General features: G+C 43.3%; 1 protein-coding gene across 1 annotated transcript in view; it reads left to right on the top strand.

Annotated features, from left to right (window-relative positions):
• LOC115097561 (xenotropic and polytropic retrovirus receptor 1 homolog) overlaps positions 1–3,324 on the top strand; it is a 72,150-nt gene extending 68,826 nt beyond the window's left edge. Inside the window, 2 exon segments of the mRNA XM_029613497.1 lie at positions 1,576–1,718; positions 2,830–3,324. Of these exon segments, the coding sequence (XP_029469357.1) occupies positions 1,576–1,718; positions 2,830–2,984 (298 nt within the window). The 3' untranslated portion in view covers positions 2,985–3,324.
• The last annotated feature ends 12,889 nt before the right edge of the window (positions 3,325–16,213 follow it).

Raw genomic sequence — 16,213 nt, 5'->3', positions numbered from 1 at the left:
GAGTAAATTAACTCTGGCGCAATCTCCTCATTAGACGGCGTCACTTCAAGAAGAAGAAAGAAAACAAGAAGATTATGAGGCCTGGGCTCCCATCTCCTTGCCTGGGCCTGACCCTGGGCCGAGGTCCTGACATTAGGACCTGGCTTCCAGGTCTTGGCTTGAGTCTTGGCACTGCCCTAGGCTGTGGGCCAGGCATCAGGCCTGAGCCTGGGACTGGATTCAGGCTCTGGCCTAGCCAAAGGGCCAGGCCCTGGCATCAGGCCTTGGTCTAGGCCGAGACCCAGGCATCAGACCCGGCCTCTGGACTGGGCTCCAGCATTAGGCTCGAGCTGGGTTTTGGATCCCCGATGATCAGGTAAGTTGGGGTCAGGAAATTTCTTGACTCTGGCAAAATTTTCAGGCCCCGGGCCTAGGCTAAGACCCCAGCGTCATGCTCAGGGATAAGCCGCAGCCCCTAGGCATGAGAGGTACCATTTTTTTTCAAACAAATTAAATGAATAGGGTTTGTTTAATTCAGTGGGGGTCCCTTAAATTCAGGCATGCGCCTAGACCAAGACCCCCAGTTTCATGCTCTGGTGTAGTCCATGGCCCTTAGGCCCAACAAGTACCATTTTTTTTTCAAATGAATTAAATAGGGTTATTCAGGGGGTGTCCCCTCAATTTATGTAAGGGCCCTCCAAAAGAAATGATTTGGCCCTATTCATTTCATTTTCTTAATTCATTTGAAATTAATACATAATCCTATCTGGGACTTGCTTAATATCAAGCCCAGAAATGATCACTTGCACCGTACGTTAATCCGTGCCACATTCAGCAGTGAAATAGCATCTTTAAAGGGCTTCCGCTGCCCACTCACTCCGCATATTGTACAGTCCTATAGCGGTGCCGGAGTCTTGCTTCTGTGAACAGGAATAATTTCACTGTCCCTAAAAATATCCTCATAGAAAGAGCAGATATCGCAACCACTTTCCTCTCAGCACTAATTGTGAGTATTTTCCCTTTCTCTTACATCCTTGCTGTAATCTGGGAAATATCCTCTCCCCGGGACAGAGAAACACAGGCATCTTTTACTAGCTAAATGGTAACTGTTAAAATTTTGGTGCTTGCTATAATGTAATGTAAATGAAGCTGGAGCTGCCAACTGACCCTGGAGAGAGGCTTTTGGCCAGGCTTATCTTTTAACTGCATCCCTTTGAATTGTGGGATTTATTGTTTGACTACCATTTGAAACCAGCACTAGGAGTAGGGGGCCAGAAAATCAGAACTGACTTGCAGGCTTACTCCAGAAGCCAACCCATGCTGTGCAGAATTCAAAAGCATAACATGTTATGTCTCACTCTTGCTATAGTGTAATTATGAGTTGTTTTCTTCTTGCACTTAGATAAAAGATGTAAAGTGATGTATCTATTACAGCTATTTTTCACAATAGCAGGAGATCGTGTTGCCATATGTTATCATGTAGGAAAACAGCAGTTCATGCTACCAGGATATCCACCCTATAACATGGTCCCCCACTATCATTACATTTGTAATGTGTAAGGCACTCAAGAGTCTCTCCTGTTTCTGTTTAACTAGACGGTTTATCTGGAATTTCTTCCGACTAGAGAATGAACACTTGAACAACTGTGGCCAGTTCCGAGCAGTCAGAGACATCTCCATAGCACCACTGCAGATGGACAACCAGACAGCCCTGGAGCAGATGATGGACCAGGAAGACGGTGTGAGGAATCAGAGGAAAGGCAGGAGGAAAAATAAGTTCCCCTTTAAAAGATCAAGGTTTATTTATTTATTGTTGTCTTTCTCTCACACATAAACGAAAAAAAGTCCTTCTGTGTGAGGAACAAGAGCAAGTTATGCAGTCAAAATAGATTCACTGAAAAAACCCCACAAAAGATGGTTAGAATGGCTGCCTCTCTTCAACTCGGCGCAGCCTGACTTTTCTCTCCAAAAGATGTTCAGACTTAGCTGTGGCTGAAAGTCTGGAAGAGGAGAAGTGCCACCAGTTCAAAGCATAGGCTCAGGAAATACAACAATTATTTTGCATCTCTCTGTACAATCCAGTTAATGTAGAGAGAGCCACGTCTTCTGACAGTGACGTCATCGGTGACATCACACATATTCTGTCTCATGTTAGAGCACTGCACGTGACTGCATACAGGCTCAGACTCTAGCCCCAGGATAATAAGGCGCATTCGGCATTACTCCCAGTTTAACAAGGAATTTGGCACACCAACAATGTTTGGCCAGATTAGCACGCCTCCATGCAAATCCCATTTATCTAGGCATTAACTATCATTCCCCAATGCAGCAGTGCGCAGGCATAACCCATGTCTTCTTAATACTGGAAATTGAACTCCTGGTTGGAGGTAAAGGAAAGTTGATGAGGTTAGCATTAGCCTGGAGGACTGAACCTAGAGTTCCTGGCATGGGATCCTGTGGTCGGGATTTATGCACAAATCATGTTTTATGCCTATAGATCATGTTTTTTGTGCAGAGATCATGTTTTATGCACAGATTGTGTTTTGTGCACGCTAAGCATGTCCTTCTGTGCACATTTCTGGCTTAGCGTGCTTTTTTTTTTTTTAATTCTTACTAGTTTACTGTATCAGGGGTTAACTTGGTTTTTATTGAACGAGTGAAGAAAATGTGTGCTGAAGTTTAGCGAACAATTTTTACTCACAGCTTATTACATCAGGACCCAAAATCCTGTTTGTCATGGGAACAAATGTTAGTGCAGGTCATCTCTGCTAATATACAGTTGTGACTGCTGAAATGCTCTTTTGCTCCCACCCCTCTCCTATTAACTGCCATCTCTCCCTCAAATTCTAGAGGAAATGCTCGGGAAACCAGGATCTATGTTGGAGAAACAGATGAAGAACTCACAAATGTCTAATGATGACGACAAGGGGCTTCAAATTAAGCAAGCACACTGCTGCCGCAAGGTAAAAGTGGGTGTTTGGACAAGCACAGCCTGCCCTCTGTAGGATGTCACCAGGTGGTACAAGCTTGAACCTGCCTAATAATCTACTTTGTGAAGGACCCAGCAGGAAGAGAATCTGCTTTCCCCGTGCACTTTGGCCTTTGATGTACAGTGTGCCTCTAGATTTCAGGTTAGCTGGATGTATAATGCACTCCAATTGGACCCGTTTACACTCAACAAACCTGGATTATTTCTTGCCTGTTTGCCATAAATATTTATACAGATTTTTAAGACATATCTTTGAGCAGATCTGATTTTATACAAATTTTTCACTTCAAAAATTGTCTTTAATGCTGTTGCTGTCGATGTGAAAGCTAGCATTTTTAAAATTCCTATATACATAATAGTTTACTTGTTGTTTTGCTGTTTTTTTTGTTTTTTTTAAAATAAAGCTTATCTATTTACTAAAGATTTTTTTTTTTTAAATCTTGTTCTGTCAGTTACCTGTATCTAGTATGTATTGATATTTTTCCTAAAATTCTGGAAAAATAATTTCATTTGGCAAGGCCAACTTTTAGTTTAAAATCTTTGAAAGTAAGATAAAACCTATTTTTGGAGTCATAGTTTTAAGCTGTCTCCTCCCTTCATCTGCTGGTGAAGTGCTGCTCTGAATACTAGGTTAGATTTGTCATGGTCAAAATGTGTGTCAAAGCAGTGACCTCTGGGACCTCGGATGGCTCAGCTTGTGGTGGATATTAGAGCATATATCTTCATCTGGAAGGAAGTCTCCATTCATCAGATCTGTCTTCCAAAGAACACTTCTTCACTCCAACATACAACAGGGGGTATTTTGTGGCATAACCAGATTTATTCTCATCATATGTTTTAAAATGTTTATTTTTTTACAAAATAGTCTTTAATGGTACAAAATATAAACTTTACAATAGTGGTCATTAATGCAGCATAGGATACCTTACAATTAAAAATTAATTCGTGTACATAAGTATTTTATCTGGCAGGGTACATAAATCATTTCCATACTGAAAGAGTTGAATTAAAAAGGTATGTAACTTACTATTCAGTATCACAGTATCAGATACATCAAAGTCAGAATAAATCAAACTGCATATGTGTAGTATATGGCAGATTATTGAAATAATTCACATAATGTAGATTAACATGGTAACAAGAATAGTGCTTGGACCCCTCCAACCTGCCCCTACCAACCAGATTGGTTTCTCAACAGTTAATAGCTTGTTGGTACTAACCCTGTTATCCTATAGCCTTCAGACTTCTTGGATTAAACTACTTATTATTGTTGGGTTTATTTTTCGTCTTTCTTCTTGAGCCAACCGATGATGATGATGCTACACAGAGCAAGCAGTGGATCAGCTTGCAGCAGGCCTTGGAGGATATATTCCAAGATACCTCACATGAGTTTTGGGAAGTCAGTCACCTTAAGCACAGGCATTATGGTAGTAACATGGTAATTGACAATAGATAAAGACTCAAATGGTCCATCCAGTGTGTCCACCAATTTGATTAGGGTAACAACCCCCACTCCGTGCAGGTTACTCTCTCCCCACCCCCCCATGCCGTTTGTTAAAAGTAGTATTTGCTGCTTCGTGCAGGTTACTCCCATGGAGAAATATTACACAAAGTTAATACAGTTATGCCTTTTCTTCATTTCCATCATCTAGCCACTAGAGATCCTGGAAGGAGGAATTGAGGAAACTACAACATAGGATAGTGTTTGGGCATTCACATGACACCATGTCAAAAGGGACAGACTGAACAAGTTCTGGATTTACTTCTGTTTGCAAAAGGAGTCCATCCCTTTTGACGCAGAGCTATCTGGTCGCCCTATGAAGTATATTAGAGATGTGCATTCATCTTTCCCGAACTGCCTAATTCAGTATGGTTCGGGGGAACTGAAAAATGAATGGAATTTTTGCAAAATTTCGGAAATATTCTTTTTTCGGGTTAGTGCACACTAACTCCGGTTAGCACGCACTAACTTTGACCCGTTAGTGTGCACTAACCCAAAAATTGGGGCCCCCCCCCCAAAAAAAACCCCCGAACTGCAGGAAAAATGAAATTTCCAGTAGGGGGCCCCAAAACGAAGCCTGACACGATAAAAAATTACGATGCAGATCTCTAAAGTGTATAAAGTTTGTACAGTTTCGAAGAGATAATCAAATAGAATAATCAACAAAAACTTACCAATTAAACATTGAGATACTTCTCTATCTAATAAAGCAAGCTACACAGACAATTTGCATATTTAAAGAGTGCCTTTGAATACATTTATGAAAAAAAAAATGAATACAAATGTGTTAATGAAATATCTTTGTAGCAAGTGCCCTGTTTGTGCTGCGAATCTCATCCAGAGTTGCCACGGGTTACAGAGTTTAAGTCTAGTGGGGGAAATTAATCTTCCTAGGCCCCTGACACAGTCACTAGCTCGAGTACCCAAGCTCACATTTCAGCTGGAGGATGTCCACCGAGTGTGAGAGGGTCCGGAATAGGCACACAGAAGTAAAAAATTAGCAAAAGGATTAAGTAGCAATTGACCCAATGTCCATCCATACAGCAAATAACCAGAGTCCTGGGTGGCATTCAAAATAACAGTTTACTATAGTTTAAAAATGAGTATCCAGGCCAGAATTGAAAAAAAAATCGACTACAATATGAAAATATTACAGTAATGAAAACAATAGTGTCCTTGTCCATTCTAGATCTCCTTACGGCTCTCCTTCATCCTGCACCGGTATCCATGTTAAAGATATCCTGCCCTCGCAGGGTCAGATGACTCAGAAAATAGAAAAGATCCCCAAGCTGAAAAATCTTAAAGTCCAATTAGCCAACTCTCAAACTGTAATCCGACTCTCCAAGAAACCTGCAGGTCGCTTGAGTTTTCTGGTCAAGAGTCCCAAATTCTCACCCTTGCTTCTCGGTTTGTGCAGGGAAAAAGATCTTTGATTCCAGCCTCTCAGTATCCCAGGGGAATGCCCTTCCCTCCACACTGAATCAATCTTCTTCCAAAAATCCAAACTGTTGGTCAAGTCCCTCAGGGATAAGGAAAAAATCCAACAGCCAAGCTCCTTTTCTTTTTCCAGTCTCTTTCCCACTAAATCACTGTTCATGCTCCAGGGGATTTTATATCCCACTGAAGCCTTTCCTCCAAAAAGATAGGGTTATGGCAAAGGGAGGAATTCCAAATATGAAAAAAAAAAACCCCCAAACCTCCCACTGCCCATTGCTGGAAAAAAATTACTTGGGCACAAATGTTAGTGACTGGCAAAGCCCCATCTCATATCCATTAAGTTCTAGAGTGATTTGGTTTGCAATAAAACCTGCCGATATGTTTTTCTACAGCTCCAGTGCATTTTGGAGATTCCATTTAATCCTCGGAGCTAGGCCAGCTTTGGCTTCAGTGCTTTGAATGGAACTGCAGCAGCAGCACAGATTAATTGCTAATGTCACACAATACGCTGCCCATTCTTCTGTGATGTGCTGTGAAAAGGGAAGCCATTGTGTGCTTATAGAAGAATGACTGCCAGCCATGACCATTATAACTTGGCAGTCGGATCACAACATATCCTGAAAATTAGCCTGCCTTGTTACTGTATCTAACAACTTAAACACAAGCTGGAAAAGCTGCACTAAAATCAATATCTAAGTACCCCCTAGCTGGTGACTCTTGCATTTGGCAAAAAAAAAAAGCATAGTGTAGCCTCACTGGCCCAGGGAAAACACAGAACCTTACTTCAGATGTATCAATTGCCAATTCATTATACAGTAACATGGTAAATGACCAACAAGACCCATTGGTCCACCCAATCTGCTGCCTGCTCTTGTCTACACTGTTCAAGCCAAGGTTCTTTTCCAGCTTTCAGCCCTAGAAGCTTGACTGTCTGTAGAATATAGCTCTGTTAAAGGCACTACCATGAGCTGTCTCACTCAGTCCTGACACGGACTCAAAGCCTCAGAGGCACGGACGCTGCCTCCTCCTATCTAGGGTGGCCAACTGACCGGTTTTGAACCGGACAGCCTGGTTTTAAAGGTTGCTGTACAGTGCACAATGGGTAACCGGACACTGTAAAGCCCAGTCAAGCAACGAAGGGCTGGGCATCTCAAGAACCAATCAGCTGGCTAAGGGCTGAAATAGGGCCTATTGATGCAGCTTTGCCTGAACGCATGCTTCTCGTCCCGACTCCACTGCTGCTGCTATCACTGCTCTGCGCGCTGGCCAGTGGCGTACTGAGAGGGGGGAAATGCCTCCAGGCGCAGGGCCATAGTGGAGTGCTGATGGCCAACATAGAGGCCCATTTGGCCGCCGGTGGACCTCATCCCACCGGCGGTTGAGCCGAGAACTACTGCTGTGCTGTGTGCTGGACACACACAGCAGGAAGATAAGCAGGGCCATGGTGGAGCTCATCTCACCACGGCCTGAAGAAAAAGGTCATGTCCAAATCTGCAGGTGCTCCTCCTTCTTCCTGCCTGTGCGGCTCCGGAAGAAAAATGTTGCCGGAGCCGCGCAGGCAGGAAGGAAGCGCATCGGCCATGTACAGAAGAGGAGCAGCGTTTTTGGACCGGCGCAGTTCCCACGTTGCTGCAGCCCAAGAAGAGGAGGAGGCCTGGTAGCCAGGCCGCCGCAGATCCCATGTCGTGGCGGCCCGAGAAGTGGAAGAGGTCTGGCAGCAGGGCCGCCGTGAATCTCACATCACAGAGGCCCGAGAAGATCAGGGCCACCGCAGAGCCCATTCTGTGGCGACCTGTGAAGAGGAGGCCCAGAGGCGAGAGAGAGGGAGTCCGAGGGCCTGTAGAGTGTGTGTGTGTGTGTGTATGAGAGTGAGTTGAGATATTGCGTGTGTGAGTGAGTTGAGAGACTGTGTGGGGGAGTGAGAGCTTGAATGTTTGGAGAGCCACATGAGAGCCTCTGTGTGTGTGAGAGAGATAGCATGTGACAGTGAAAGCCTGTGCTTGAGGGGTAAAAGCGCGCCGAAAACACGCGTCCAACCCCCCCCAAAACTAATAGCGCCCGCAACATGCAAATGCATGTTGATGGCCCTATTAGTTATGCCCGCGAGATTCAGAAAGTAAAATGTGCAGCCAAGCCGTACATTTTGCTATCAGAAATTAGCGCCTATCCAAAGGTAGGCGTTAATTTCTCTCGGCACCGAGAAAGTGCACAGAAAAGCAGTAAAAACTGCTTTTCTGTGCACCCTCCGACTTAATATCATGGCGATATTAAGTCGGAGGTCCCAAAAGTTAAAAAAAGTTAAAAATAAAAAATTTAAAATCAGCCCATGGCTTGCGGGTTGAAAACCGGACGCTCAATTTTGCCAGCGTCCAGTTTCCGAACCCGTGGCTGTCAGCGGGCTCGAGAACCGACTCCAGCAAAATTGAGCATCGGCTGTGAAACCCGCTGACAACCGCCGCTCTTTTTACCGCGGGCCCTAATTTAAATATTTTGTTTTACTGTATCGCGCGCACAGGACACTGGCCTGTGCGCCCGCTCTCCCGTGAACTTTACTGTATCGGCCTGAATGTGTTCCTTATGGTTGGAAAGGGCAAGATTGTACCCAAAGGGCCTGATTTTCAAAAGCATTTACATGCTTAAAACTGGGTTTTACACGTGCAGATGCTCTTTACCCATGTAAGTGGGCTTTTGCTACAATATATGCTATTGAATTGTCCATCGGATTTATCCACGGGTAATGGCTTTTGATAATTGCTACAGTAGTATGTTACATTTACACACGTAAATCTTTTTGAAAATTACCTCCACTGTTGGAATGTGCAGCTCCAAAGTGCATACAAATCTACTGTAGGTACCCATCCCTGAAATTAAATCAAAATATAAACTCTCTGGGGAAGACCTCAACAGCAGAAGCATTCACACTTTGTCACTACACATCCCAACTTTGGGCACAATCTCACATGTGACAAGGGAAGGTATGGCAAGTTAAACCTAAGTGTAAGCTCTCTGGGGTAGGCACCTACAGCAGATTAGTATGCACGGTTTGCTGAACATCCTAACTTTGATCACAATCCTTAGTTTCTGCATCGCTCCAAGGTGAGACCGCATCGCTCCATGGTGAGACCGCACCTTGAATACTGTGTACAATTCTGGTCGCCGCATCTCAAAAAAGATATAGTTGTGATGGAGAAGGTACAGAGAAGGGCAACCAAAATGATAAAGGGGATGGAACAGCTCCCCTATGAAAAAAGGCTGAAGAGGTTAGGGCTGTTCAGCTTGGAGAAGAGACGGCTGAGAGGGGAAATATGATAGAGGTTTTTAAGATCATGAGAGGTCTTGAACGAGTAGATGTGACTCGGTTATTTACACTTTCGAATAATAGAAGGACTAGGGGGCATTCCATGAAGTTAGCAAGTAACACATTTAAGACTAATCGGAGAAAATTCTTTTTCACTCAATGCACAATAAAGCTCTGGAATTTGTTGCCAGAGAAGGTAGTTAGTGCAGTTAGTGTAGCTGGGTTCAAAAAAGGTTTGGATAAGTTCTTGAAGGAGAAGTCCATTAATGGCTATTAATCAATTATACTTAGGGAATAGCCACTGCTATTAATTGCATCAGTAGCATGGGTTCTTCTTAGTGTTTGGGTAATTGCCAGGTTCTTGTGGCCTGGTTTTTGGCCTCTGTTGGAAACAGGATGCTGGGCTTGATGGACCCTTGGTCTGACCCAGCATGGCAATTTCTTATGTTCTTATGCCCTGGGTTGTAATGTGTCTAAAGCCGTCCCAAGAAACAATGACCAGTGTGAAGAGGAAGAAGAGGGGGCGATGCAAGGGCGAGACGGGGAGACCAAGAATGAAGGGGTAAGAGGACCAGGAGAGAGGGAGAAGGACAGCCTGTCAGAACTGGAGAAGTGAGGAATAGATGGCTCAAAAGCTTGGAATCTCAGTCCCAGGCACCCTGAGAATCCATCTGCAAGCACAGAAGTAAAGCTTTACATTGTTATAATAATCTGATCACAGAGTGAAATTCATTTTAGGAGCCCGGTATCTAAGTATGAGAGTGCTTAAAAGCAATCCAACATGTGCCTGGTTTTTCATGTAGCTAAGCAGAACAGGTCCAAGGACTCATGCATACAACTCCAGACCTGAAATAGGAGTTCATTTTTACTTCAACTCTGATCCAGGAAGGCCTCCATTAAGACAACGTAAACTAAGCAGTCAGACCTTTAATGTGGCTCTCTGCATTACTGGTTAATAGCTAATCCCTTCGTAGGGACTTGCACGCACATCTCTTGGCCTTGCTCTGGAATGCCCACACCCCACCAACACCTTGCCCAAATTCTGCCTCTTTTTTGTCTGATGTGAGACATTTGAATATCAGGACTTGTGCTTGCAGGTGGGTGGCTTTTAAAATCGGGTGGACATACGCGTGGTCCACATATCTCCCGACTTTGGAGCACGCCCAGCTTTTAAAATTCACCTTTAAGATTGTAAGCCCTTTGGAGAAAGGGAAATGCCTTCTGTACCGAATTTGTAACTCTACTTAAGCAGTCAATGAAAAGGCATATACTAAATCTACAAAAAATAAAACTAAGTTGAGGTATTCTGCTAGCATAATCCCTGAATCTGTAGCAGTCTGGCTTGTTTTGTTTTCCCAGTAGATGTGTTGGTGTTGCAGGGCCACTGTTTGGGTTCTAGGAGCTAGTGTTGTTTTAGTATAGCAGGTATGCTCTATGGGCGCTGAGTGACTTTTTGGCAGGGTTTTGTATTACTTCACAAAGAGGCATTATTCAAAAAAAGCAAGAGTTCCTAAATTTTGGATCCAAAGTTAGAGACCTAAGTTAGGAAACTATTTTCAGCAAAATTTAAGTTCCTAAGCTGAAAATTCACACAAATTTAATAACTTAGAATATTTTGCTTTGGTAATTAAATTCTAATAAAGATAAACACTGAGAGAGAGAGAGAGAACCTATTTAAAAGGCCTTCATAGTAGACAAGTAAATATAAGCCTAAAGGAGCATTTAATAGCTCAAGTTGAGGTGTTGGTGGTGGTTTAGGGGCCAGTCTATCATGCAGAGTGAGGTGTACGAGCAGCACAGTATACCTCAGTGAAGATTAGACTTCATTTGTAGTGAGGAAAGTCTCACAAAGATGACATTTCTACTACGTTCTCTCACCCTAGCTTGATGGACTCTATAACAAGGTACCATCAAGCTAGGCCGAGATAACATAGTACAAAATTTTTTCTTTGTGAGACTTTCCTCACTCCAAATGAAGGCTAATCTTCACTGAGGTGTACTGTGCTGTTTGTACATTTCACTCTGCATGATAAACTGGCCCCTAAACCCTAAACCACCACCTCACCTTGACCTATTAGGTGGCCCTCCTATAGGCATATAAATAGTTGTACACTGTGCGGGCTTCCCCAGAGTCTCTCTCTCTCTCAGCTTAACACCAGGAAAAAGGTATATGATATTGAACCTCATTTCCTAAATTCCACCCAAACTCCTCCCTGATCCCATCCCTTCTAAAAATTTGCATTCGTTCTGTGCAATACTGTTATTATCGCATGCATTAATGCCATAATGCATTTTGATGAATGACCTTATAAGTTAGCTGCTAAATTCTAAGTGCTAAGCTCCTAGCTTTGTTTTCTCACATTAACTCCATCCCCGTAGCCACCCACTTTTTAGTATTCTAAATTTAGGTACCTAATGAAACTAGGAACTTAAATCTATGCACTCAGCTCTGGTAAATTTTCAAAAGGGCCAATTTAGGAGCCTAACTCTAAAAGTTAAGAGCCTTAATCTTTTGAAAATTGCAGTGTCTGTAATGGACGAAGTTAGTGTCACTGTTACTGAGATGATGACAGAGTTTGAATGTTGTTCTATAATGAATTGTAAGGGGAAACATCCTAGTCCAGCCCAGTCAGTCAGCCAGCCATTTCAGAGATTATCTTCAACCAATGCAATACGGATTTCTTTTAATTTACAAATATTTGTCTTTCTTGATTCTTTTTTTATGTAGTCTACCCTCGGGTTGCCAACTGCCCAGTTTTGAACTGAACAGCCCAATTTTATACGGCCTGACCAGATGCTAAAAGACCTATTCCTGTTTACCGAAGGGGGTGGGAAGGCAGAAGTAGCAGCACATCAGCAGGATAAAATGGAACTGCGGTTTCTCCCCCACTTCCTCTCCCTACCCAGCGATTAAAAGCTGTGAGAAGGGGGAACCTCAGCTAGCACAGCCCTCTGCAGCAGCTCCCCTGCCTCTTCTCCTATTGCTGTTACTGGAAGTGTGGGGAGAGGGGGCGGGGCCAAAGCTCAGTATTTCTCTCATCCCTGGCAGTAGCCCCCAGCTATTCCTACTGCTCCTCAGGTAGCCCAATGGCAAATGTCCTCTCCATTAGCTCCACAGTGTGCTGGGAGTTGAGAGCAGAGAGTTACGTAAGTCACAGGGGAGAAAGAGAGGCAAAGGTGAGAGGAACAGACCAGGGCCTGGGGAACAGAGGAGTGAGGGACAGAGGGCACAGGGGCTGAAGAAAAGAGAGAAACACAGAATGAGGCAAGGGGCTGGAGGAGGAAGAGAACCACAGAAGCTAGAGAAGGGAAACAGATAGGGAAGTAAAGGGCAAAGGGGATGGAGAAGGGAGAGAGAGATAGAAGGGGACAGAGAGAAGGGAAGAGAGACAGTGGTGGAACAAGGAAAAAATGGAAGAGAAAGTAAGAAGGCAGGTTCAGTGGCTGAGGGGCAAACATATTTAAATTTAGGCAAATAAGCAGGCATATGAGTTTTTAAAGGATTGTTCTGGAAGAGAAGGTTATGGAGTCATAATGATTGTTGAGTTTAATTATCAAAATCTCACAGGGAGGAGAAAAGGGTGCAAGGCTGCAGGTTCACTTAGGGTGCGCCTAAAATCCTTGCACCAGCCCTGCTCATAGCACAAAGCCCCTAACACCGCACCAGTCCATGTGGGTCAGAAGGTGGAAGATGTCTCATGCTGCACTGCATGTGCCTGGCTGGGCCCGAAAAAAGCAGAGATGTATTTGCATTGGCCTGAATGGGCTGGAAGAAGGTAGAGGTGTGCTAGTGTTTTCCAGCATGATCTAGAAGGAGGAAGCAGCATGCAGCTGCCTTCCCATCAGCTGGCACAGAGGAAGAAAGCTGCAGCAGTCAGCCAGCCCCATCAGACTAATGGGGTAGGAGAATGCTAAGGTGGGGGAGGAGAAGGAGCGAGGTAGTCAATATGGCAAAAAATTAAAGATTTGCCTAGAGTCCCTTATGTGGTTAAAGCAGTCCTGCTACTGCCCCACTGCTACTGTGCTGACTGGTGCCATTTAAATATGGCACCAGTTGGTACCATATTATTTTATAGACCTAACATATTATGACTGTAAAAGTACTATGGCCTCAAAACAATATGGGCCGACTCACACTTTGTTTTTGGAAAGGATCAGGCAGAACAGGAATGCATTACTACAGAAAGGGAAAGGGGCTGACGGAAGCCATGTTTCTTTTCTTTTCCTTTTTTTGCTAACTTGGCAAATAGTGCGCACTATTTGCCAAAACGAGAACGATGAAAATTTTCAGATTTTTCAGACAAGGTAAGGGATTCAGTTCATTTGAAATGAAACAAATTACCAGGCATTTTTCGATTCAGATTACAAATTTCTTTCAATCAAATGGACATTCCCACCTCCATTGCCTTCGCTAAAAAACTATTCCAGGTATCCACCACCCTTTCAGTAAAGAAGGATTTCCTCATATTTCCTTTGGGCCACCCTCCGTCCAGTTTCATATCATGATCACCCCCTTCCATCCTTGAATTTCTTTAAGAATTTTTTTTTTTTGCCTGGAAATTCTAGGATGCATTTGTCTCCGCTGTAAGTCTCCAAAAATGTCACATTTATGTTTCCTCATCTCTCAGCTCCAGTTCTTAGACAATTACAGAGGCCTCTGGGGAGTTTGCAGCATGGCACATGGTAATTTCAATCATGATTCCAACGGTACTGCATCATTATTTGATGTCTTGTAACAAATGGGCCCTGTATATCTTCTGGCGTAGGGCAGAATACATTTCAGCAATTAAGCGTTCGCTAAGAAATAATCATATTAATTGTAGATAGGTAATGTACTGTGCATGTACCTGCCCTGGGAGAATCTAAGGACATTTCAAATCCTCCACCTGCAGTGTTCTGAGAGGCATATTAGACAGAGCAGCCCTGATAGCCTTTGTGGTAAAAATCACTAGGTATGCACTGTCATTTTTAAATGAGATGGAAATCACAAAGAGTTGTTTCATTTCGTGTTGTTTCCTCATCTGAAATGACAAAAGCCACAACAAAATTTTGTTTCACTATGTTTCTGCATTTTAGCACATGCTAAATTATTTTAGCATGCGCTAAAGTGATTTGGTACACACTAAAATGCAGAAATTAAAAAAAAAAAGTAAATGAAATAAAATGAAAGAAGAGTGACTCCCTTGCATGTTCTTAAAAGTGACATGACAGGCTAGGATGGAGAGCACATTCTCATTTCCAAAAGCTCTTTAGTAAACCTACCTTCCAATGAGAAACCTGGGAGTGGATTATAAATTGGCTGACTGACTGACTGACAGACATCAGTAAGTAGTGGTAAATGGAATCTACTCTAAAGAAAAAGGAGTTATAAGTGGAGTTCCTCAGGGATCAGTTTTGAGACCGCTTCTGTTCCATCTCTTTGTGAGCAATACTGCAGAGGGGTTAGAAGAAAGAGTTTGTCTTTTTGTGGATGACACTAAGATCTGCAACAGCGAGGACACAACTGGAGTTGTAGAAAGAACAAGAAGTGACCTAAGAAAGCTTGAGGAATGGATGAAGGTTTGGCAGCTGGGATTCAATGCCAAGAAGTGCAGAATCATGCATTTGAGGTACGGCAATCCAAAGGAGTTGTATGTGATCAAGGGTGAAAGACAGATGTGCATGGATCAGGAGAGAGACTTCAGGGTGATAGGGTCTGTTCATCTGAAGGAAGCGAAACAATAGTCAAGGAGGTGACCAAGGTCAGAGGGAAGCTTGGCTGCATAGAGAAACAGGCATAACCAGCAGGAAAAAGGAGATGATAATGCCCCTGTACAAGGAGATGATAATGCCCCTGTACAAGTCCTTGTTCAGTTCTGGAGACTGTATCTCAAAAAGGATAGGGACAGAATGGAAGCCGTCCAGAGAAAGGCAACCAAAATGGTGTGAGGTCTACATGGAAAAACGTATGCGGTGAGACCTAAATATGTATACTCTGGAGGAGAGGTGAGGAGAGGAGAGTACGGGAGATATAATATAGACTTTAAAATACCTGAAAAGAATTAATGATGTGCAAAAATCGAATCTTTTCTGATGGAAAGGAAGTTGTAAAATTAGGGGTCACATTATGAAGCTCCAAGGGGAAAGACTCAGGAAACATTTCTTCATAGAAAAGTGATGGGTGCATGGAGTGCCCTCCTGGAAGAGGTGGTGAAAACAAGAACAGTAATGGAATTCAAACACAAAGGATACTGACTGGCTAGATAATAGAAATGGGATAACTTCTGTTACACCTAAAATTTACATTTCTGCCTGGGGGTAACTTGCCCAGAGTGGCATTTACTACCTTTAACAGAAAGCTGGGGGGTAACCTGCATGGAGCGACAGTTATTTCCCTTAACAGAAGGCTTGGGAGTAACCTCCACGGAGAGGCAGTTACTACCCAAATAAAACAAAGAAAAAAAACTGCTGGGCAAACTAATTCAACCATTTTGGTCTTTATCAATCATCATTAACTATGTTACTATGAGGATACTGCTGGGGTATCCATGCTGAGGAAGTAGCAGCAACAGCACCTACATCAGTGATGTCAGAATGTCCTCCGCAATCTGCTATGAGGCGGAGCATAGTGACATCACTGCTATGCTCCTCCTCCTGGTGGATGCACCCAGGAGGAGGAGTCTCACCCTCATGGCTCTTATGTTCAAGTCTTATTGTCCAGCCAGCAGGCACCTTCCCTTGGCTGACAGTAAGTCTGCCTTTAGTTTACTAGGAGACAATTTTCAGACTGGCAACATGTCTGCAAAGTCTGTGAGCATTTTTAACCCACAGACTTTGCACAAAATTTCAAAATGAAAGTATGCATGCTTTCACTTTCAAGTAGCAAAATTACCTTCCCACATTTACAGCTGCTAATTTGTGTGAGTTGTTTTTCTGACTAAAAATACAATCATACTTTTGAAATTTCAAAAGCACATAATTGCAAACCCTATCCCAACCACACTTCTGAGAATGCCTCCCCCTACTGTGA

The sequence above is a fragment of the Rhinatrema bivittatum genome, chromosome 8, assembly GCF_901001135.1.
Source record: "Rhinatrema bivittatum chromosome 8, aRhiBiv1.1, whole genome shotgun sequence".
Taxonomy (NCBI): domain Eukaryota; kingdom Metazoa; phylum Chordata; class Amphibia; order Gymnophiona; family Rhinatrematidae; genus Rhinatrema; species Rhinatrema bivittatum.
The sequence above is the reverse complement of the archived record's forward strand: the minus strand, read 5'-3'. Positions and strand labels throughout refer to the sequence as shown.